At 43.6% G+C, this 17,401-nt stretch overlaps 1 protein-coding gene across 5 annotated transcripts in view; it reads left to right on the top strand.

Moving 5' to 3' along the window:
- Positions 1–17,401, top strand: part of LOC141735561 (creatine kinase S-type, mitochondrial-like) — a 111,661-nt gene that overhangs the window by 84,476 nt on the left and 9,784 nt on the right. For 2 of the 5 annotated variants that reach the window (XM_074568554.1, XM_074568553.1), the window contains one exon: positions 4,436–4,544. In XM_074568554.1, the coding sequence (XP_074424655.1) occupies positions 4,436–4,544 (109 nt within the window). Of the gene's footprint in view, positions 1–4,435; positions 4,670–9,712; positions 10,022–17,401 lie in introns of those variants that run through there. The other 3 variants (XM_074568552.1, XM_074568551.1, XM_074568555.1) reach the window with 3 other exon arrangements.

The raw sequence follows: 17,401 nt of genomic DNA, 5'->3' as shown, positions 1-17,401 counted from the left end.
ATTAGCTCTACCTGAGCCAAATCCTTACTCCAAGTCATATACTAAATCCTGTAGCACAGCTATACAGTTTCCCTTTCCTCACTGAGATCAGGGCTATGTTCATCCTTGGACATGTCAAGAACAACCGAGATATAAAAATTAACCTCGCAAGACCCTGTAAGCCCAGGGATTTGAGCACTTTTCTAGTAGATAGGCAATATAGGTTCAAATCTTCCTTCAAACATGTCTTTCACTTCCCACATGAGTGCTCTAACCTCTCAGTTATGGTCAATTGGGCAGGCCCTAGCAGGATAGATGTCTCCTGAGGACTCTTACTCCACTGGACTCTACTAACAACACAAAACAGGGTTTGGTCTCAGATGCCAACCTGCTTGTATGGTTCAGGATTTGAAAGGCTGCCTGCGTGCATAGCAGCAAAATTTTAATTACATTGGGGCCTGCTGCAAAGTTAAAACTCCACTGCAAAACAGAGTGTCCTGTCAAGGTATATTTATCACAGAATAACAGAATGGTAGGGGTTGGACCTCTGGAGATCATCTAGTCCAACCTCCCCGCCAGAGCAGGTTCACCTAGAGCAGGTTGCACAGGAACACGTCCAGGCGGGTTTTGAATGTCTTCAGAGATGGAGACTCCACCACCTCTCTGGGCAGTCTGTTCCAGTGCTCTGTCACCCTCAGACCAGCATAGCACTGAGAGGCTTTAGCAGCTTAGGTATGTATACAGTTTGGTCCTATTACTGCAGCACAGCACCTGAGTTGAGACTGATTCTTGCCATGGTTTCATAACACAAATAGAATCCTGGGATAATGGACTTAGACTGCAACTAGATTAAAACTGGTTCACATCCATCCAGTTGGATTCCCTTTCTTGCTCACCCTGCATTTTCTGCCTATGGGACAGAGCAAATGCAGGTCTTTTGTCCTTTCTTATTTGGACATCCTATTAAATGTCTTCACAGACAAGGTGTGTTTGGACAGGGGTTTGGAGAATTTAAATTTTGGATGTTGATGCCTATGCTGGCAAGTAGGTAGCTAACTTCCTTTGGATCTAGCCCTAAATATATAGTCATTTATTAATATCTGAAACATCACCATGTGTGCTTTATACTAAAATAACACTAATAATATAAAAAGGATTTCATGGCATGATTATTTAATGAGTTCTACTGACAGATGGCTTGAACCTATATATTTTGCTTATATGAAGACCTCCACTGAAGTCAGTGGTGCCTCATGTAGTGAGGATTCAAAGAATTAAGCCAATAGATAAGATACATTCCCTACCTTGTAGATTTTTAAATCTAAATAAGACAAGGCAAACTCAAAGGGATATAAATGTTTATTATTGGACATATTTTTTCAGTATATAATAAAATAAATTCCATTATGTGGTAAATGTGTTTACAGAACTGAATTGTATTCCTAAAGGCACAAGATAAAATTGTTTGCATTTTTCCTTTGTTTCAGTTACTGGTCAACACAAACTTAATATGAAATTATTTTTCTCCTGGAGGTTGCAAATTCAGACCTCTGATTTTCCAACACAGCTGGTCTGTAAAAGACAGTAAAATAAACTACTAAGCCACTGAATGCTTTATAGTAATAGCAAATCCCTTGAAAATAAGTCACTGTCACAATACAGAGACAATGGGATTTGGTCTTTGCATTAAGTTTTAACAAACCAGTCATTAAAGATTGCTATTGAACCATTTAATGAAGATTAAAAAAAATCTGTAATATAGCTTGCTGGCTACTGTGAAGCTAACAATGCCATGGGGCCTGGAGTCCTAGCATGTCACTGCCTGTGGAGGAATTATGCTGGGGTCAAGATATCTTGTATTCTTCAGTAATTTTGAAAAAGATTACAAAGATACCACTATGCTATGCAATATAGAATTGCAAATTTTGATGCTGCTCTGCGTCTGAATCCAGTCCTACAGTGTACATCAAGAGTGTGTCAGCTGAAAACAAAGGAATTATAGATGATATAAAGCCAGCGTGAGTTTAGGATGAGTCCCTCTACCTGAGAAATGTGGTTCCTGGGATTAATAAAACAGTATCACCTAAAACAGTATCACCATATTAATAAAACAGTAGGACATCTTTCCCTGCATAAAGGCACCTGATTGTAGGGAATGAGAAACTCATGATCATCTGCAGGGGAATGTGTGGTGCTGCAGGTGGAGTGAGCCATGTCTTTGAAGAAGTATAAGACAGTTTGATGAGCTCTATCAGCCAGTCAGTCTAAATGGCTGTGTCCAAAAGTCTAGTCCCCAGTCATGTGAAAGAACCCTCACTTCCCTCCTACTCCATGCATCCAGGAGCATTCAGGGCTGATGGTACCACAGAATTGGGGAAATGAGTGTGTCTCTTCCCCTCCTTGCACCCCCATTCCAATTAGTTTTCAGCTGACTGCTCACATAAATTCTCCTGAGAGCACAAGGGAACTGGAAACACACAGCAAGGGAGGTGAGACTGCCTCCCTTGGCAGCTGCAAGTGACCATTAAAGAGGAGCTGAGCTGGCCTTCTGCTGACAGTCCAGAAAACAGGGGGGTTAAGCACTTTTTCCTCTTCGGAATTTGTATGGACTCAAAACGGTGTTACGATAATGACTGTTCCTGAAGCTGCAGCTGGAAACACAGCTCTTGGGAGCTTCTTTCCAGTGTGTCCTGGGGGGAGGTGGGGGACAGCATCTGTCATTTGTTTCAGTGTCTGCCAGTTCAGCCAGTCTGCCCCAAACCATGACACAGTGTTTGCCAGGAGAGGAGCATATGCCTTCCTGGTAGAGTGGAAAGTCAGCAAGCAGAGCAAGGGACAGTTTGTGCTCTAGGGCCATTGAGAGCTGTGCTGGCAAACATATTGGATTGTGTTCAGAAGCATATCCAGTATTATTCTGATAAGTTAAACCTGCTTTGTCAGGGAGCAGGCACTGGGAAACCTGATCAAAAGTCTGTTGGAAATCTGTGAGGATATTTTATGTCAGTGATCTTCCAATTAGTTCCCCACTGCCTATTTAAATCTGATTAAGAGATTTGTTCTAGGAAAACGATAAATCTGAGGCATTCTGTTCATTGTGTCTACAACCAAACAGAAAAAGCACCAACAATGTAAATACTATCCAGGGATCTCCTGAATAGAACAGATCTGATTTTGACTTGTCTTACATGTGAGATTTCAGTCAGAATAAAAAAAAAAGAGTTAGTATGATTGGAAAATATTTCAGTAAGCCAGATTCTTTTAGAAGAAATTGTTACCTAAAAGAGTACGCATTATCACATCCTCTCTGAAAGTCTTGAACCTTCCTAAGGCAAGCAGATAGGACAGAAGGTTTCTCACAATCCCTTTTAGCCTAATTTTCCAGAATTATAACATCTGGTAAACCCTAGAAATGTACCAGCATGAATGCAAATGCTAGGCACTGCACAGATGCCTCTATCATACGTAAGAATGGATTATCCTCTGCAATTAACTGGTGTCCATTTGGATGCAGTGCATTCTTTCTTCTACAGTACTGACTGTATATTGAATAAAGCTGTTGTGTTTCACAGGATATAGGAAAACATCACTCTAAAACACCACAAAATAAGCTCATATGTACAGTTTCTTTAGGCATGCTAAACAGTAAGGGAGGGCTCAGCATGATTCTTCAAATCATTTCAGTACTACTCATATCTTTCATTCCTATCCATCAAGAAAACACAACTCCCCCCCCTTTCTACAGAAGAAAGACAAAGTGCCAGTAGTCTCTGAAGTCATTTGCCAAATGTCAGACCAATGTTCAATAGCTTTTGAGCCCAAAGGCATTTGGATAAAGGCATTAATCCAAACCTCACAAGATGCTGTTGGCAAAATACCAGAGCCTCTTTACTTACACTGGCATTTGTTGCTTCAGAGAGAACTGCCTGGTGACTCTGAACATCCATGGCACTGCCTTTTCAGTTTCTTTGTCCTAATATATGGATGCTGAGAACACAGCAGACAGGAACCAATGGCTGTGCCAGGCTGTAGTTCTCAGCAAATGTTTGGGAAGGATCTTGTACCCTCAGAGTGGTCACATTTGAGATAGGTCTCTAAACTCATGCCTAAACATTTTATTTAAGCACTTCTGTTTGTTTATATGGGGATATGTGTAGGAGCAGAATTTGGTGGAAATACCTTTAGGGGCCTATTTGAAAAATTTTATTGTCAGAAGGCTAAACTCAGCATGAATAGGAGAAGGGGTAGGGAGAAGGGAATTACTATGGGCTTCCACTGGACCAGTGCACGACCCATACTCCCTGTACCACAGCATGTGTGATCTCTATGCCAAGGACTCTATGGCCCTCCTTGGGTCTGGGTTTACTTGCTGTCTTTGCTGTACAAGTCAATTTTTTCCTTCCTCTATTAACAGCGTTACCAAAATCTTTTATTATTGTTGTTTTTCTTGTTGTTGTAGGTAGAACTAGTTCAGCTTGTCATTGATGGGGTCAACTATCTAGTTGACTGTGAGAAGAAACTGGAAAGAGGTCAAGACATTAAAGTACCACCACCATTACCTCAGTTTGGTAAGAAATGATCTTGCGGCTGATGACTGTTAATGATGGTAAATATGGCTGCCATTTTGACAGAAAGCACCTCTGTATATCTCTGTATAAATATCTTGTGTAATAAAACACTGCCTGATACCTTACGTCTCTCTAGATGCCTGGTTGCACTGACAGAAACTAGTCTTAGTGCAGCTTTAGTAGGACAACCACTTTGTAGGGACTGCTTCCCTTTTCCCTTTGTCATCTCAGCAAGCTTTATGTAGGCTTTGAACCTTTCTTTCTTGGCTGATGATAAGGAAAGTATTACTTGAATAATGCAAAAAGCACAAATCCTTAATTCTACCCTGTATGTGCCCGTATTTATGCAGTCTTCTATGAGCACCTGATTTACATTCACAGAAGCACTTCTCTCAAGTGACTGTCCAGACAAGCAAAATCTGTCAGTCTGAAGGGAAGGTGCTGAAAAGTGCTCATTAGTTTTTCAGCATTCAACACCATGGTAAGTTCAATAGTTAACTAGAGTAGGCAGCTGCAAATGGCTTCAGTCTCTGAAGTCTGCCACTTGACCTGTCATCTGGAACCCATTGTCATCTCTGTATGGGAGCTGTCTCTTCTCTGTCCAGGACTGGTTTTCAGACAAACTTCTTTACCATGTCATCTCAAACCCTCAGACTTTTTTAGCCCTGGAGAGTTCACCAGGTCACTTCTCTGGTGTTTTCCTCAGGCACCACCTCTGGCTTGTGGCCTTAGGCTGCAGCAAGCTGGACCAAAAATCAGCAGTAACAAACATCAGTTTGCTGATATTCTGTATCCAACAGAAACCTGCCCAGCATGGCCTATTCCAGTCTTTTCCTGCAGCTTTCAGGTCCCAGGTAATAAGGACCAGGCTCCAGCACTAGTCATCCAAGTGCCTAGGATGTATTGCCACCCTGAGTAAAATCTTCTCAGTGCTCACCACTATTCAATGTTGTAAGCATCTTGGAAAAATAGCACAGTTACAGTCCCTTTGCTTCTCTTCTGCATATTGAAACATATTCAGGGTTTCACAGTAATCTTTCAAAATGCCAGTTTTTCTCCAAAGAAAAAAATCAAAACATGCTCAGGTGAATGTGCTGTCTGTGTTGCTGTAGAGCTGGGAGTAGTATCTGTAAGGGTATGTAGAGGAAGAGGGTATCTGCTCATGTATTGGATTTGCATGGCAAGGTTTTGGTAGTGGGGGGAGCTACAGGGGTAGCTTCTGTGAGAAGATGCCAGAAGCTTCCCCCATGTCGGAGAGAGCCAGTTCCAGCCCGCTCCAAGACAGACCCGCCGCTGGCCAAGGCTGAGCCATTCAGCGATGGTAGTAGCACCTCTGTGATAACATATTTAAGAAGGGGAAAAAACTGGTGCACGACAGTAGCCAGGAGAGAGGAGCGAGAATATGTGAGAGAAGCAACTCTGCAGATACCAATGTCAGTGAAGAAGTGGGGGGAGGAGGTGCTCCAGGTGCCAGAGCAGAGATTCCCCTGCAGCCCCTGGTGAAGACCACGGTGAGGCAGGATGTCCCCTTCAGCCCATGGAGGTCCACGGTGGAGCAGATATCTACCTGCAGCCAGTGGAGGACCCCATGCTGGAGCAGGTGGATGCCTGAAGGAGGCTGTGACCCCGTGGAGAGCTCGTGCTCTATCATGTGATAGGGGGGGTGTGCGTGCACTGTACTGGGGGCTATTGTCCCTTCCTCTAAAAATATTCTATTCAAGCACAAAAAATATTAAGGTTGTAAAAGAAGAAACAGACCTAAACCAAAAAGGAAATTCAACTATTTCTGTATCCAGTCTTTGTCCAGTTTATTTGGAAAGAAAGGATCACTTTCAGCTTGGGGAATTAAAATAACATTCTGTCTCTCAGAAGTGTGGAGGAGGGGAAGGTATTTACAGTGCAATATCCTGCAACTGTATTGCCAGTGGTTCCTAGCTGAGAGTGTTGCTACATTCCAGCTTTAGGCTGTATTTGTAACCTCACCCTGCTGATTTCATAGTGATTCACTGGCTCTTTCTCAAATCAAATTTTTATCTTGAAATAGGAAAAACAGATATAAAAAACCCATAGAAGGAGCCATGTTTATGATGCTACATTGTGTTGCTGATATCAATGATTGTTTAAATAGAATCGTAGAATCATTTAGGTTGGAAAAGACCCTTAAGATCATCAAATTCAACCATTAACCTAGCACTGCAAAGTCCACCACTAAACCACATCCCTAAGTGACAGATCTACACGTCATTTAAATACCTCCAGGGATGGTGACTCAACCACTTCCCTGGGCAGCCTGTTCCAATGCTTGACAACCCTTTCCGTGAAGAAATTTTTTCCTAATATCCATCCTAAACCTCCCCTGGTATAACTTGAGGCCATTTCCTCTCATCCGATCGCTTGTTACTTGGGAGAAGAGAACAAACCCCACCTCGCTGCAACCTCCTCAGGTAGTTGTAGAGAGCGATAAGGTCTCCCCTCAGCCTCCTTTTCTCCAGGCTAAACAACCCCAGCTCCCTCAGCCGCTCCTCATAAGACTTGTTCTCTAGACACTTAACCAGCTTCATTGCCCTTCTCTGGACACACTCCAGCAGCTCAATGTCTTTCTTGTGGTGAGGGGCCCAAAACTGGACACAGTACTCGAGGTGGGGCCTCACCACTGCTGAGTACAGGGGGACGATCACTTCCCTACTCCTGCTGGCCACACTATTGCTGATACAGGCCAGGGTGCTGTTGGCCTTCTTGGCCACCTGGGCACACTGCTGGCTCATAGTCAGCCTGTTGTTGACCAACACCCCCAGGTCCTTTTCTGCCAGGCAGCTTTCCAGCCACTGTGCCCCAAGCCTGTAGCGCTGCATGGGCTTGTTGTGACCCCAGTGCAGGACCCGGCACTTGGCCTTGTTGAACCTCATACCACTGGCCTCGGTCCATTGATCCAGCCTCTCCAGATCCCTCTATAGAGCCTTCCTAACCTCAGGCAGATCAACGCTCCCACCCAACTTGGTGTCGTCTGCAAAATTACTGAGGGTGCACTCAACCCCCTCCTCCAGATCATTGATAAAGATATTAAAGAGAACTGGCCCCAGTACTCAGCCCTGGGGAACATCACTTGTGACCGGCCGCCAACTGGATTTAACTCCATTCACCGGAACTCTTTGCGACCCACCATCCAGCCATTTTTTAACCCAGCAAAGATCACACCTGTCCAAGCCATGAGAAGCCAGTTCCTCCAGGAGAATGCCATGGGAAACAGTGTCAAAAGCTTTACTAAAATCTGGGTAGACAACATCCACAGGCTTTCACTCATTCACTAAGTGGGTCACCTTGTCATAGAAGGAGATCAGGTTAGTCAAGCAGGACCCGGCTTTCATAAACCCACGTGGACTGGGCCTGATCACCTGGTTGTCCTGTACGTGCTGCGTGATAGCACTCAAGGTGAGCTTCTCCATAACCTTCCCCGGCACCGAGGTCAGACTGACAGGCCTGTAATTCCCCGGGTTCTCCTTGTAGCCCTTCTTGTAGATGGGCATCATATTTGCTATCTTCCAGTCAACTGGAACCTCCCGGTTAGCCAGGACTGCTGATAAATGATGGAAAGTGGCTTGGTGAGTGCTTCCGCCAGCTCCCTCAGTACACTTGGGTGGATCCCATCAGGCCCCATAGACTTGTGCATGTCTAAGTGGTGCAGCAGGTCACTCACCATTTCCCTGTGGATTATGGGGGGTTCATTCTGCTCCATGTCTCTGTCTTCCAGCTCAGGGGGCTGGGGACCCAGAGAACAACTGGTCTTACTATTAAAGACTGAGGCAAAGAAGGCATTAAGTACTTCAGCCTTTTCCTCATCCTTTGTCACTATGTTTCCCCCCCGCATCCAATAAAGGATGGAGATTCTCCTTAGCCCTCCTTTTGTTGCTAACGCATTTATAGAAACATTTTTTATTGTCTTTTACGACAGTAGCCAGATTAAGTTCTAGTTGGGCTTTGACCCTTATAATTTTCTCCCTGCGTAACCTCACAACATCCTTGTAGTCCTCCTGAGCTGCCTGCCCCTTCTTCCAAAGGTCATAAACTCTCTTATTTTTCCTGAGTTCCAGCCAAAGTTCTCTGTTCAGCCAGGCTGGTCTTCTTCCCAGCGGGCTCGTCTTTTGGCACATAGGGATGACCTGCTCCTGCACCTTGAACATTTCCTTCTTGAAGAACGTCCAGCCTTCTTGGACTACTTTGCCCTTCAGGACTGCCTCCCAAGGGTCTCTGTCAACCAGGCCCCTAAACAGGTCAAAGCCTGCCCTCCGGAAGTCCAAGGTGGCAGTTCTGCTGACCCCCCTTCTTGCTTCTCCAAGAATTGAAAACTACCATTTCATGATTGCTGTGCCCAAGACAGCCTCCAGCCCTCACATCCCCCACAAGTCCTTCTCTGTTCGCAAACAACAGGTCCAGTGGGGTGCCTTCCCTAGTTAGCTCACTCACCAACTGTGTTGGGAAGTTATCTTCCACACACTCCAGGAACCTCCTAGACTGTTTCCTCTCCACTGTATTGTATTTCCAGCAGACATCTGGTAAGTTAAATTCCACCATGAGAACAAGGGATAGCGATTGTGAGACTTCTCCCAACTGCTTATAGAGTATTTCATCTGCCTCTTCATCCTCGTTGGATGAAGACCACCATGATATCTGCCTTGTTGGCCTTTCCCCGATTCTTACCTGTAAACACTCGACCCTTTCATCAGCATCGTCAAGCTCTAGACAGCCAAAACACTCCCTAACACACAGAGCTACCCCACCACCTCTCCTTCCTTGCCTGTCCCTTCTGAAGAGTTTATAGCCATCCATTCCAGCACTCCAGTTGTATTGCATCCCACCATGTTTCTGTGATGGCAACTATATCATAGTTTTCCCACTGCACAATGGCTTCCAGCTCCTCCTGTTTGTTGCCCATGCTGCGTGCGTTGGTGTAGATGCACTTCAGGTGGGCTATTGATCTTGCCACCTTTTTTGTGGGAGAAGCCCTAATTCCTATGTGACTTCTTTCAAGCACTTCCATGGTTTCTAACACTTCAACAACCCTTGCATCTTTGCTGCATCTTTGCTGCATCTTTGCCTATATGAATATAAAGGTTGTACATTTTTAATTTTTTTTTAATTAATCATTTCAAAAATTGCAAAAAAAAATGCAGGGGACCCATGCTGGAGCAGTCTGTTCCTGAAGGACTGCACCCTGTGGAAAGGACCCATGCTAGAGCAGCTCGTGAAGAACTGCAGCCCGGGGGAAAGGACCCACGTTGGAGAAGTCTGTGAAGGACTGTCTCCTGTGGGTGGGATCCCACGCTGGAGCAGGGGAACAGTATGAAGAGGAAGGAGTGGCAGAGACGTGTGATGAACTGACCGCAAGCCCCATTCCCCGTGCCCCTGCGCCGCCTATATGAATATAAAGGTCTTACTTTTTTTTAAAAATTTAATTATTAAAAGCACTGCAAAAAAGTTGTAAAAACAAACTGAACATGCTGTGAGTATCAGTGCAGAGTGACTGTGGGGTTAGGACAAGCGAGGAGACTTGTAATATGGTCTTTCAAACATGACACAAGCTTCTACATGTCACACAACATACCAGATTCCTCTGGCATCTGGCCAGTCACGTGCCATCCCAGCACATGTTAGCAAAGGGGACACTGGCTTGTCAAAGAGAAAATGATCCTGGATGCCAAAATGGGACCAGAGAGAGAAAGACAAACAGAGAAAGAGAAAAAACAAACCAAAGTTGAAGTTTATTCAGAGAAGCAGTATAACACTGTCTTATGCATTTAATATGAAGGTAATCGATACAAGTAAATCACATAGCATGGCTTGTGAACCTGGTTCCTGCCTGACTGAAAACTAAAAGCACTTTACCCAGGTGACTTTCTTAGAGGGCAGGTTCTTGGAGAGTCTCACTGACACTGGTAATATGACTTAAGTTTTGCCAAAAAACATTTTTGAATTGTAGAGAGGAAGGACCTAATACCACATACACACAACAGAGGGGATTGTGGAGGGACTTAACCACTAAAACCAGAAATGTGCATCTGCATACAGACAAATTTCAGGGTAGGAGAAGGCAATGAGTCCTTAAAGATAGCAAAATATCCAATGCTAGATCTGAAAAGAGATTTCTCCAGCATAGAGACGTAGCAGTTTATTTTGAGCATGAATCAAGGTAGGAATTAAATCGGTGCTAAGCTTGATCTTTTGGAATCACAGACTTGTTCTTTTCCTCGGTTCAGTGAGGAATCGGAGGTTCAATTTCTGATTTAATAAATGTATCACTTGGTGTGCCACAGACTTGCCGCATTCCAAATAATTTTGTTTTCAATTGGCTGGGTTTTTTTCCCAAGCAAATAAGTATTGATTTTCATGTGTGTGCTGAAAAATTATTAGTTCTTAATTCCTCAAATGCTGTCATATCAAATGTTGTGGGTTTTTTGTCAGGATTTAATTGAGAATAGGGTGGCAAGCTACCCAGAATAAATATGACAAGGTAGACAAGTTCATAGAATCATAGGATCATCAAATCATAGAATGGGTTGGGTTGGAAGGGACCTTAAAGATCGTCTAGTTGATAAGCTTTACCTTTTTTCCTCCTCAATTGAGAAATTTAGGCCTTCATCTTTGAATGCCCTGTGATGGGCATGATGCAGCCCAAACACCAACCATACAGAAAAAAAAAGAGTTCTCTCTGCTCATCATAAGGGACACAACATTTATTTCCTCAATTTGCTCCATGCTGCATTTTTGTTTCAGAGAAAAAATCCTACTTTTGCAAGAAATCAGCCGAGCACTATTAGTTTCCCTTACATGCCTATGGCCCAAATATGCAAACTACTGAATGCCTCCTGTGTTGAATGCTATTCAGCTCTCACTGACTTGAGTTTACAGAAATCAAACGGTGCTTATTAATGTTTGGCAGAAAGACTGACATCTTAGAGGTTCAAGATCCTAAAATACTGAAGGAAGTAAGCAATGATATGAGTTAAAGACGGACTCTGAGGTTGCAACATTCAATGCCCTGATTTTCATAAATTTGCATTACTGTGAAAACAAGCAAAACAAGGCAAAATGCTGAATCAGGGAAGCCTGTTCCACTTCCCAAAGAGCTTAACCAGTAAACCATGAAGGAATTATGTTCTCAGCGCTCTTATTTTGATCTGTGCTTCTTGAAGAGCTCTCTTCTGCTGAAGAAGGCAATGAACTAAAACCTAAGATAGGTAATCAGTATCTTGTCAATAATCATATTGACAAGGACATTCAATGAAAAAAGTTACTGATCTTACATAAATTCTTAACTCCTGGTTAATCCAGAGTGTAACACCTAGTTGCAAGGTTATAAATAGTTATGCTATTTCATCAGCTCCCTTTTGGTTGATGTTATGGATTAATGCGCTATGAATATAGCTAACAAGGTACAGCCATTCCTTTGGATAGAATCATAGAATAGTTTGGGCTGGAAGGGACCTTTAAAGGTCACGTAGTCCAACCCCCTTGCCATGAGTAGGGACATCTTCAACTAGATCAGGTTGCTCAGAGCCCCGTCCAACCTGACCTTGAATGTTTCCAGGGATGGGGCATCCGCCACCTCTCTGGGCAACCAGAGGATGTTTAAAATGCACATTAAATCTTTGGGTTTTTTTTTAAGCAATCTTCTAGATTTTTGCATTTTTAAAAGTCTCAGTATGAATCCCTGTTATGGATTTTCAAAATAGTTGACTGTTGCCCAGTTTTGCCATGAAAACACTTGGAAACTTTGATCCTCTCAAACATGTCTCTGCAGGAACTGAATAATGAGATGATGCAACAAAATCCATGATGAAAATCCTTGTGTTCTTATCTCTGTGACAATGAAAACTATTGTTATGGACCCGATCCTTGAAGTCCTTAAACACAGTTATGGGACTGGGAAAAATTGACCTGGATGCAGTTTGCTACAATCATTTTGGAGAAATTAAAATTAGTGTAGTTTTGACTTAAAATTTATAGTAAAAACCCCACACTCTGACAGTCTAGAATACAGAAAATATGTAATATTTATCTCAATGTTATACTAGTAGTTTAAATTGTTACTAATATAGAAAATATGAATATTTTCTAAAGGAAATAACCAAAATAGATTCCTGAATTGACTTTATAAATTGGACAAAGAGGTGGCAATAGCCATATATTTTTGATTTGACGGAGACCTTCCTACGTGGAACATAAATGATTTTTTTTTGATCTGCACAGTGTGTATTTAGTCAAAATATAGACTCTGGACAATTTGCCATCATGCTAAAAATATCGACAGGCCATTAACTACTGGGTTTATGCTGTGATTATCTTCCTTAGCTACACAGAAAAGCATGTACACCGAAGAAAGCCAAAGATAAAAATAAATGAGAGTAAATGGAGATGGTGTCAGTACTGGATGTATCGCAGAGCTCCCAGCTTGCATCCAGGCAATCCACCAACTCAGAGCCATGCTGGCTGAGGCAGAAGGTCATATCTGAAGCTGCAAGAGTAAAACAGTAAAGTTTTCCCAGCCATGCCTAAGGGGAAGTCAGGCAGGAGCTGTTGTCAATAAAGAAGAGTAAATTGCTGTTAGCAATAACGAAGAGGCAAGGAAGACAAGGAGGGGGGCCTGGGGTGACAGAAAAGGAACCCAAAACCAAAAAAATGGGGCTTAAGTGGGGTAACATACAGCATTTGCATGTAAGCAAGGAAGTGTCTACAAGAAATCCTCAAAATCCTTTCTGGGAAATTAGCATGCTGGGGTGCCTCTCTAAAGTGCCTGTACACTAATGCATGCAGCATGGGGAATAAACATAAGGAATTAGAGATCTGTGCACAGTTGCAGGGCTATGAGCCTGTTGAGATCACAGAGATGTTGTAGCATGGCTACCAAGACTGGGGTGTTGCAATGGAGGGATACAGGCTTTTTAGGAAAGACAGTACAGGAAGACAAGGAGGGGGAGTTGCCCTTTAAGTTAGAGAACAACTGGAACGTATGGAGCTCTGTCTGGGGATGGATGATGAGCCTCTGAGAGCTTATAGGTAAGAATTAAAGAGCATACAGGTATGGGAGACATTGTAGAATCACAGAATCATAGAATAGTTTGGGTTGGAAGGGACCTTTAAAGGTCATCTAGTCCAATCCCCCTGCCATGAGCAGGGACATCTTCAACTAGATCGGGTTGCTCAGAGCCATGTCCAACCTGACCTTGAATGTTTCCAGGGATGGAAAAATTCATAAAATACTGTCTAATCAATACATAGCATATGTATATCTGAAATTGCTATGTGATGTGTATGACACCTGTGTGATCCCTAATTGCCTTTATCTTCCTTATCCTTGGGCCAATGTTGTCTTTTTCTAGTAGCCCTTTCTGGCTGTTTGAATCAGGTTTGGCAGTGGTTTTTATTCTACTGGCTCAATGGCAGCATGTTGCTGTAACAAATGGGTCCTAGTTTTGTCATTGAACTTTAACTTCATCAGCAATCTTGTTATTTTTCGTTTTAAAATGAAATCCCGAGTCTCTCTGATTTTATTTCCCATCTTATTAAAAGTGGCTCTTAAATGGTGTTCATCGATTATTTTTACCTGCAGTAAATGCACTCTATTTCTAAATCTTTGTTTGCTCTCACTGGCAGTGACGGAGTTTAATAAAATCAATATACTCTTTGTGCATACCTCCCTGTAGTGGATGCAAAGCCCTGGAAAATGAGCAAAATGCAAACAGGAAATTCCTCTAGAGAGACAAAAATATTAAAGACAAGTAATAAAGAAGGAATGGTCTCTAGCGTAGATTTACTGAAGGAGTTTGAAAAGGCTGTGGCCCCCGGATAAGGACTGCCTGATATACGCTTGGCTGCTTGATGCACCAGCAACCGTGCCCAAGATACAGATACAGATGTATGCTCCCTCTAGTGGCACATTAGTTTAAATTAGACAATACAAAGAGAAAACGACACACCTTACTCTTTAATTAGCAAGTGAAAACAGCATGGAAACAGTGAATTTTGGTAGCGTAATTAAGAAGGCCAAGAGTCGAAAGACGCCACAGATGTGCTGCAGCCACTGAGTGAGGCCAATAGCTGCTCATGGTCCAGCCCGGCCCATGGACTTTCATGTTGGGGAAGCACTTGTAGCCTCTCTCACATGTATTTGTAAGGACCAATTTTATACTGCTAGAACGTCTTCATTTAGCTTTTCCTGCTCTTGTAGATTATTTCACTGTTGATTCTGCCCATATAAAACTGTGTCTTTATAGAAAAAGGGGCTGTGTTGTGCTTTTCTTCTTCACTGGAGTGTCTCTAGATTCCTATGTTAAACTTAAGGTATTTGTTTTAAAGCTTTCTAGACTGCTCCCAGTGATGGGCTCCAAAAATGCTGCTCACAGTGAAAAAGCACTGGATGCTAGACCTTGGGATAAGATAGGGTATGTATATTCAGTTTATAATAATCGGATAACTCATTTAAATAGGGGAGGGAATTGGATATAGATGAAATCAAGGATTATTCACTGAGTTTTAATTGAACTATTGGGTTAAAGCTCAAAGTTATATCACTTTAATACGGACAAATTTTTTGCAACAGACCTGTATCCTAGCTTAGAAGAAGATGTTTCCATTTATAACCTAGACCATTCTATGATTCTATATTATATAAATGCCTATATAGTCAAAAAAAACCCACCTCATCTTGGAGGAGAAAAACCTTCTTTTTACATTATTTCTGTGTTTAAAATCTCCTTGATGTTTGAATGGGAGCACCTGGCCAAACCGGTTTCAGAACACAAAAGGCGAGATGCAGGGAGTTGTCATTCGACTCAGCTCCATCTCGCCTCGGCAGATGCTTATTGATGCCTATCTATGCAGAGATAACTTGGGGGGAGCTGTGGAAATGGCTCAGCCTGGGGTGGTCTCAACACTGCATTACAATCAGAACCGGAAACCCGAATGGTGCCTTTAACAAACAAAATGCCCTGAGTCACATCCCACCACTATTCAGTCCTATCCCTACACTCCCTCATAAAGAGTCCCTCCCCATCCTTCCTGTAGGCCCCCTTTAGGCACTGGAAGGCTGCTATAAGGTCTCCCCGGAGCCTTCTCTTCTCCAGGCTGAACAGCCCCAGCTCTCTCAGCCTGTCCTCGTAGCAGAGGGGCTCCAGCCCTCTGATCATCTTCGTGGCCCTCCTCTGGACCCGTTCCAACAGGTCCATGTCCTTCTCGTGCTGAGGGTTCCAGAGCTGGACACAGTACTCCAGGTGGGGTCTCACGAGAGCAGAGTAGAGGGGCAGAATCACCTCCCTCGGCCTGCTGACCACGCTTCTTTTGATGCAACCCAGGATGCGGTTGGCTTTCTGGGCTGCAAGCGCGCATTGCCTGCTCATGCTGAGCTTCTTGTCCACCAGCACCCCCAAGTCCTTCTCCTCAGGGCTGCTCTCAAGCCCTTCTCCTCCCAACCTGTATTTGTGCCTGGGATTGCCACGACCCAGGTGCAGGACCTTGCACTTGGCCTTGTTGAACTTCATGAGGTTCGCACAGGCTGTGTAAGGGATAATAGGGGATGGTCCAAGTGAGACACGACGGAAAATTACTAGTTGAACCAAACCCAGTATACGTGCCGAGAAAAAGGACCTCAGTACTGTTGCTGCAAAAACTCTGTGCGTGTCCATGAGAACCTGACCTTCGAAGAAGAAAACAAGAAGAAGGGAGTACGCCAATGTAGTCACATATCAGACAGCCGCTGTTAGCAAAGCCCGATCATGAGTCTGGTGAGGCTCGCTGCATGCGCTGGCCACGTGTGCAGTGACTCTAGCCTGCACCTTAAACCACTGATTAGAGGTCTCCCTGATGCTATGAAAATGTATGTGCAAAACCTAAAGGAAAAAATTTCACAGGCAATTGACCATAATACTCGCAACCCCCACCAGCGATGGCAGCCTGTTTTAACTTGGGGGGAACTATTACAAGAAAGAGTGATTTATGGTAGAGACATGGGTTGGTTAGAGGAAGGTTCAAATACACAGCGCCGGGTCCGTCAGGCACGGTTTGTCGGGCATAATAATCCCCGTCCTCCTAGACAAACCAGTTCTCGTTTTGACCCTCAGCGTTATGAATTGTGGAAAAGGCGTTAGCATTAGGAATACCCCGATCAATGTTACATGGACAGTCCACAGAGAATATTCGTATAATGGTAAACTTGGTGGAGCAGCCTATTAACAAAGCTACAGAATGTACTGATGCTGTTAAAACACAGAAAGATAACGTCTCTGCCCCTTGGAACCCTTTCTCAGACTTAAGGAAGGATTTGATTGATCTAAAAAACTAGAAAGCGCGGGGGGGGTGGGGGGGGTGTGTGTGTATTTTAGGCCAACCCACCCATGTGATATCTAACCTAGGATGGCCTAACCATTTAAGTGAACCACATATTGTTTTAGCTACTGGCCCCAGACGAATACCTGTGAATTTTCTAATTGATACTGGAGCTCAAATAAGTGTTAGCACCGAAAAAACAGCAAAAAGGATAGGATTAGTCCCCACCCAGAAGAAGATAAATGTAATAGGAGTGACCGGAGTCCGTGAAATCAGACCAATTGGTGCATTGCGTGTCTGGCTTCCAGGAGAAAGCCGAATGACTAAGATAAAAGTAGTCATTGGTCCCTATCGTAATAACATTTTGGGATTTGATGTATTAGCAAACAAAGTCTGGAGATTGCCAGACGGCGCGGTATGGAGCTTTGGAGTCCCGCCGTGTGAGGTCCGGTGGCTGGAGATTGCCATTAGGCTGCCTCCTTCTCGGGTAACAAATGTTAATCAATATCCTTTAGCAGCCACAGCCAAAACGGGAATCAGGG

The sequence above is a fragment of the Larus michahellis genome, chromosome W (assembly GCF_964199755.1).
Source record: "Larus michahellis chromosome W, bLarMic1.1, whole genome shotgun sequence".
Classification (NCBI taxonomy): domain Eukaryota; kingdom Metazoa; phylum Chordata; class Aves; order Charadriiformes; family Laridae; genus Larus; species Larus michahellis.
The sequence above is the reverse complement of the archived record's forward strand: the minus strand, read 5'-3'. Positions and strand labels throughout refer to the sequence as shown.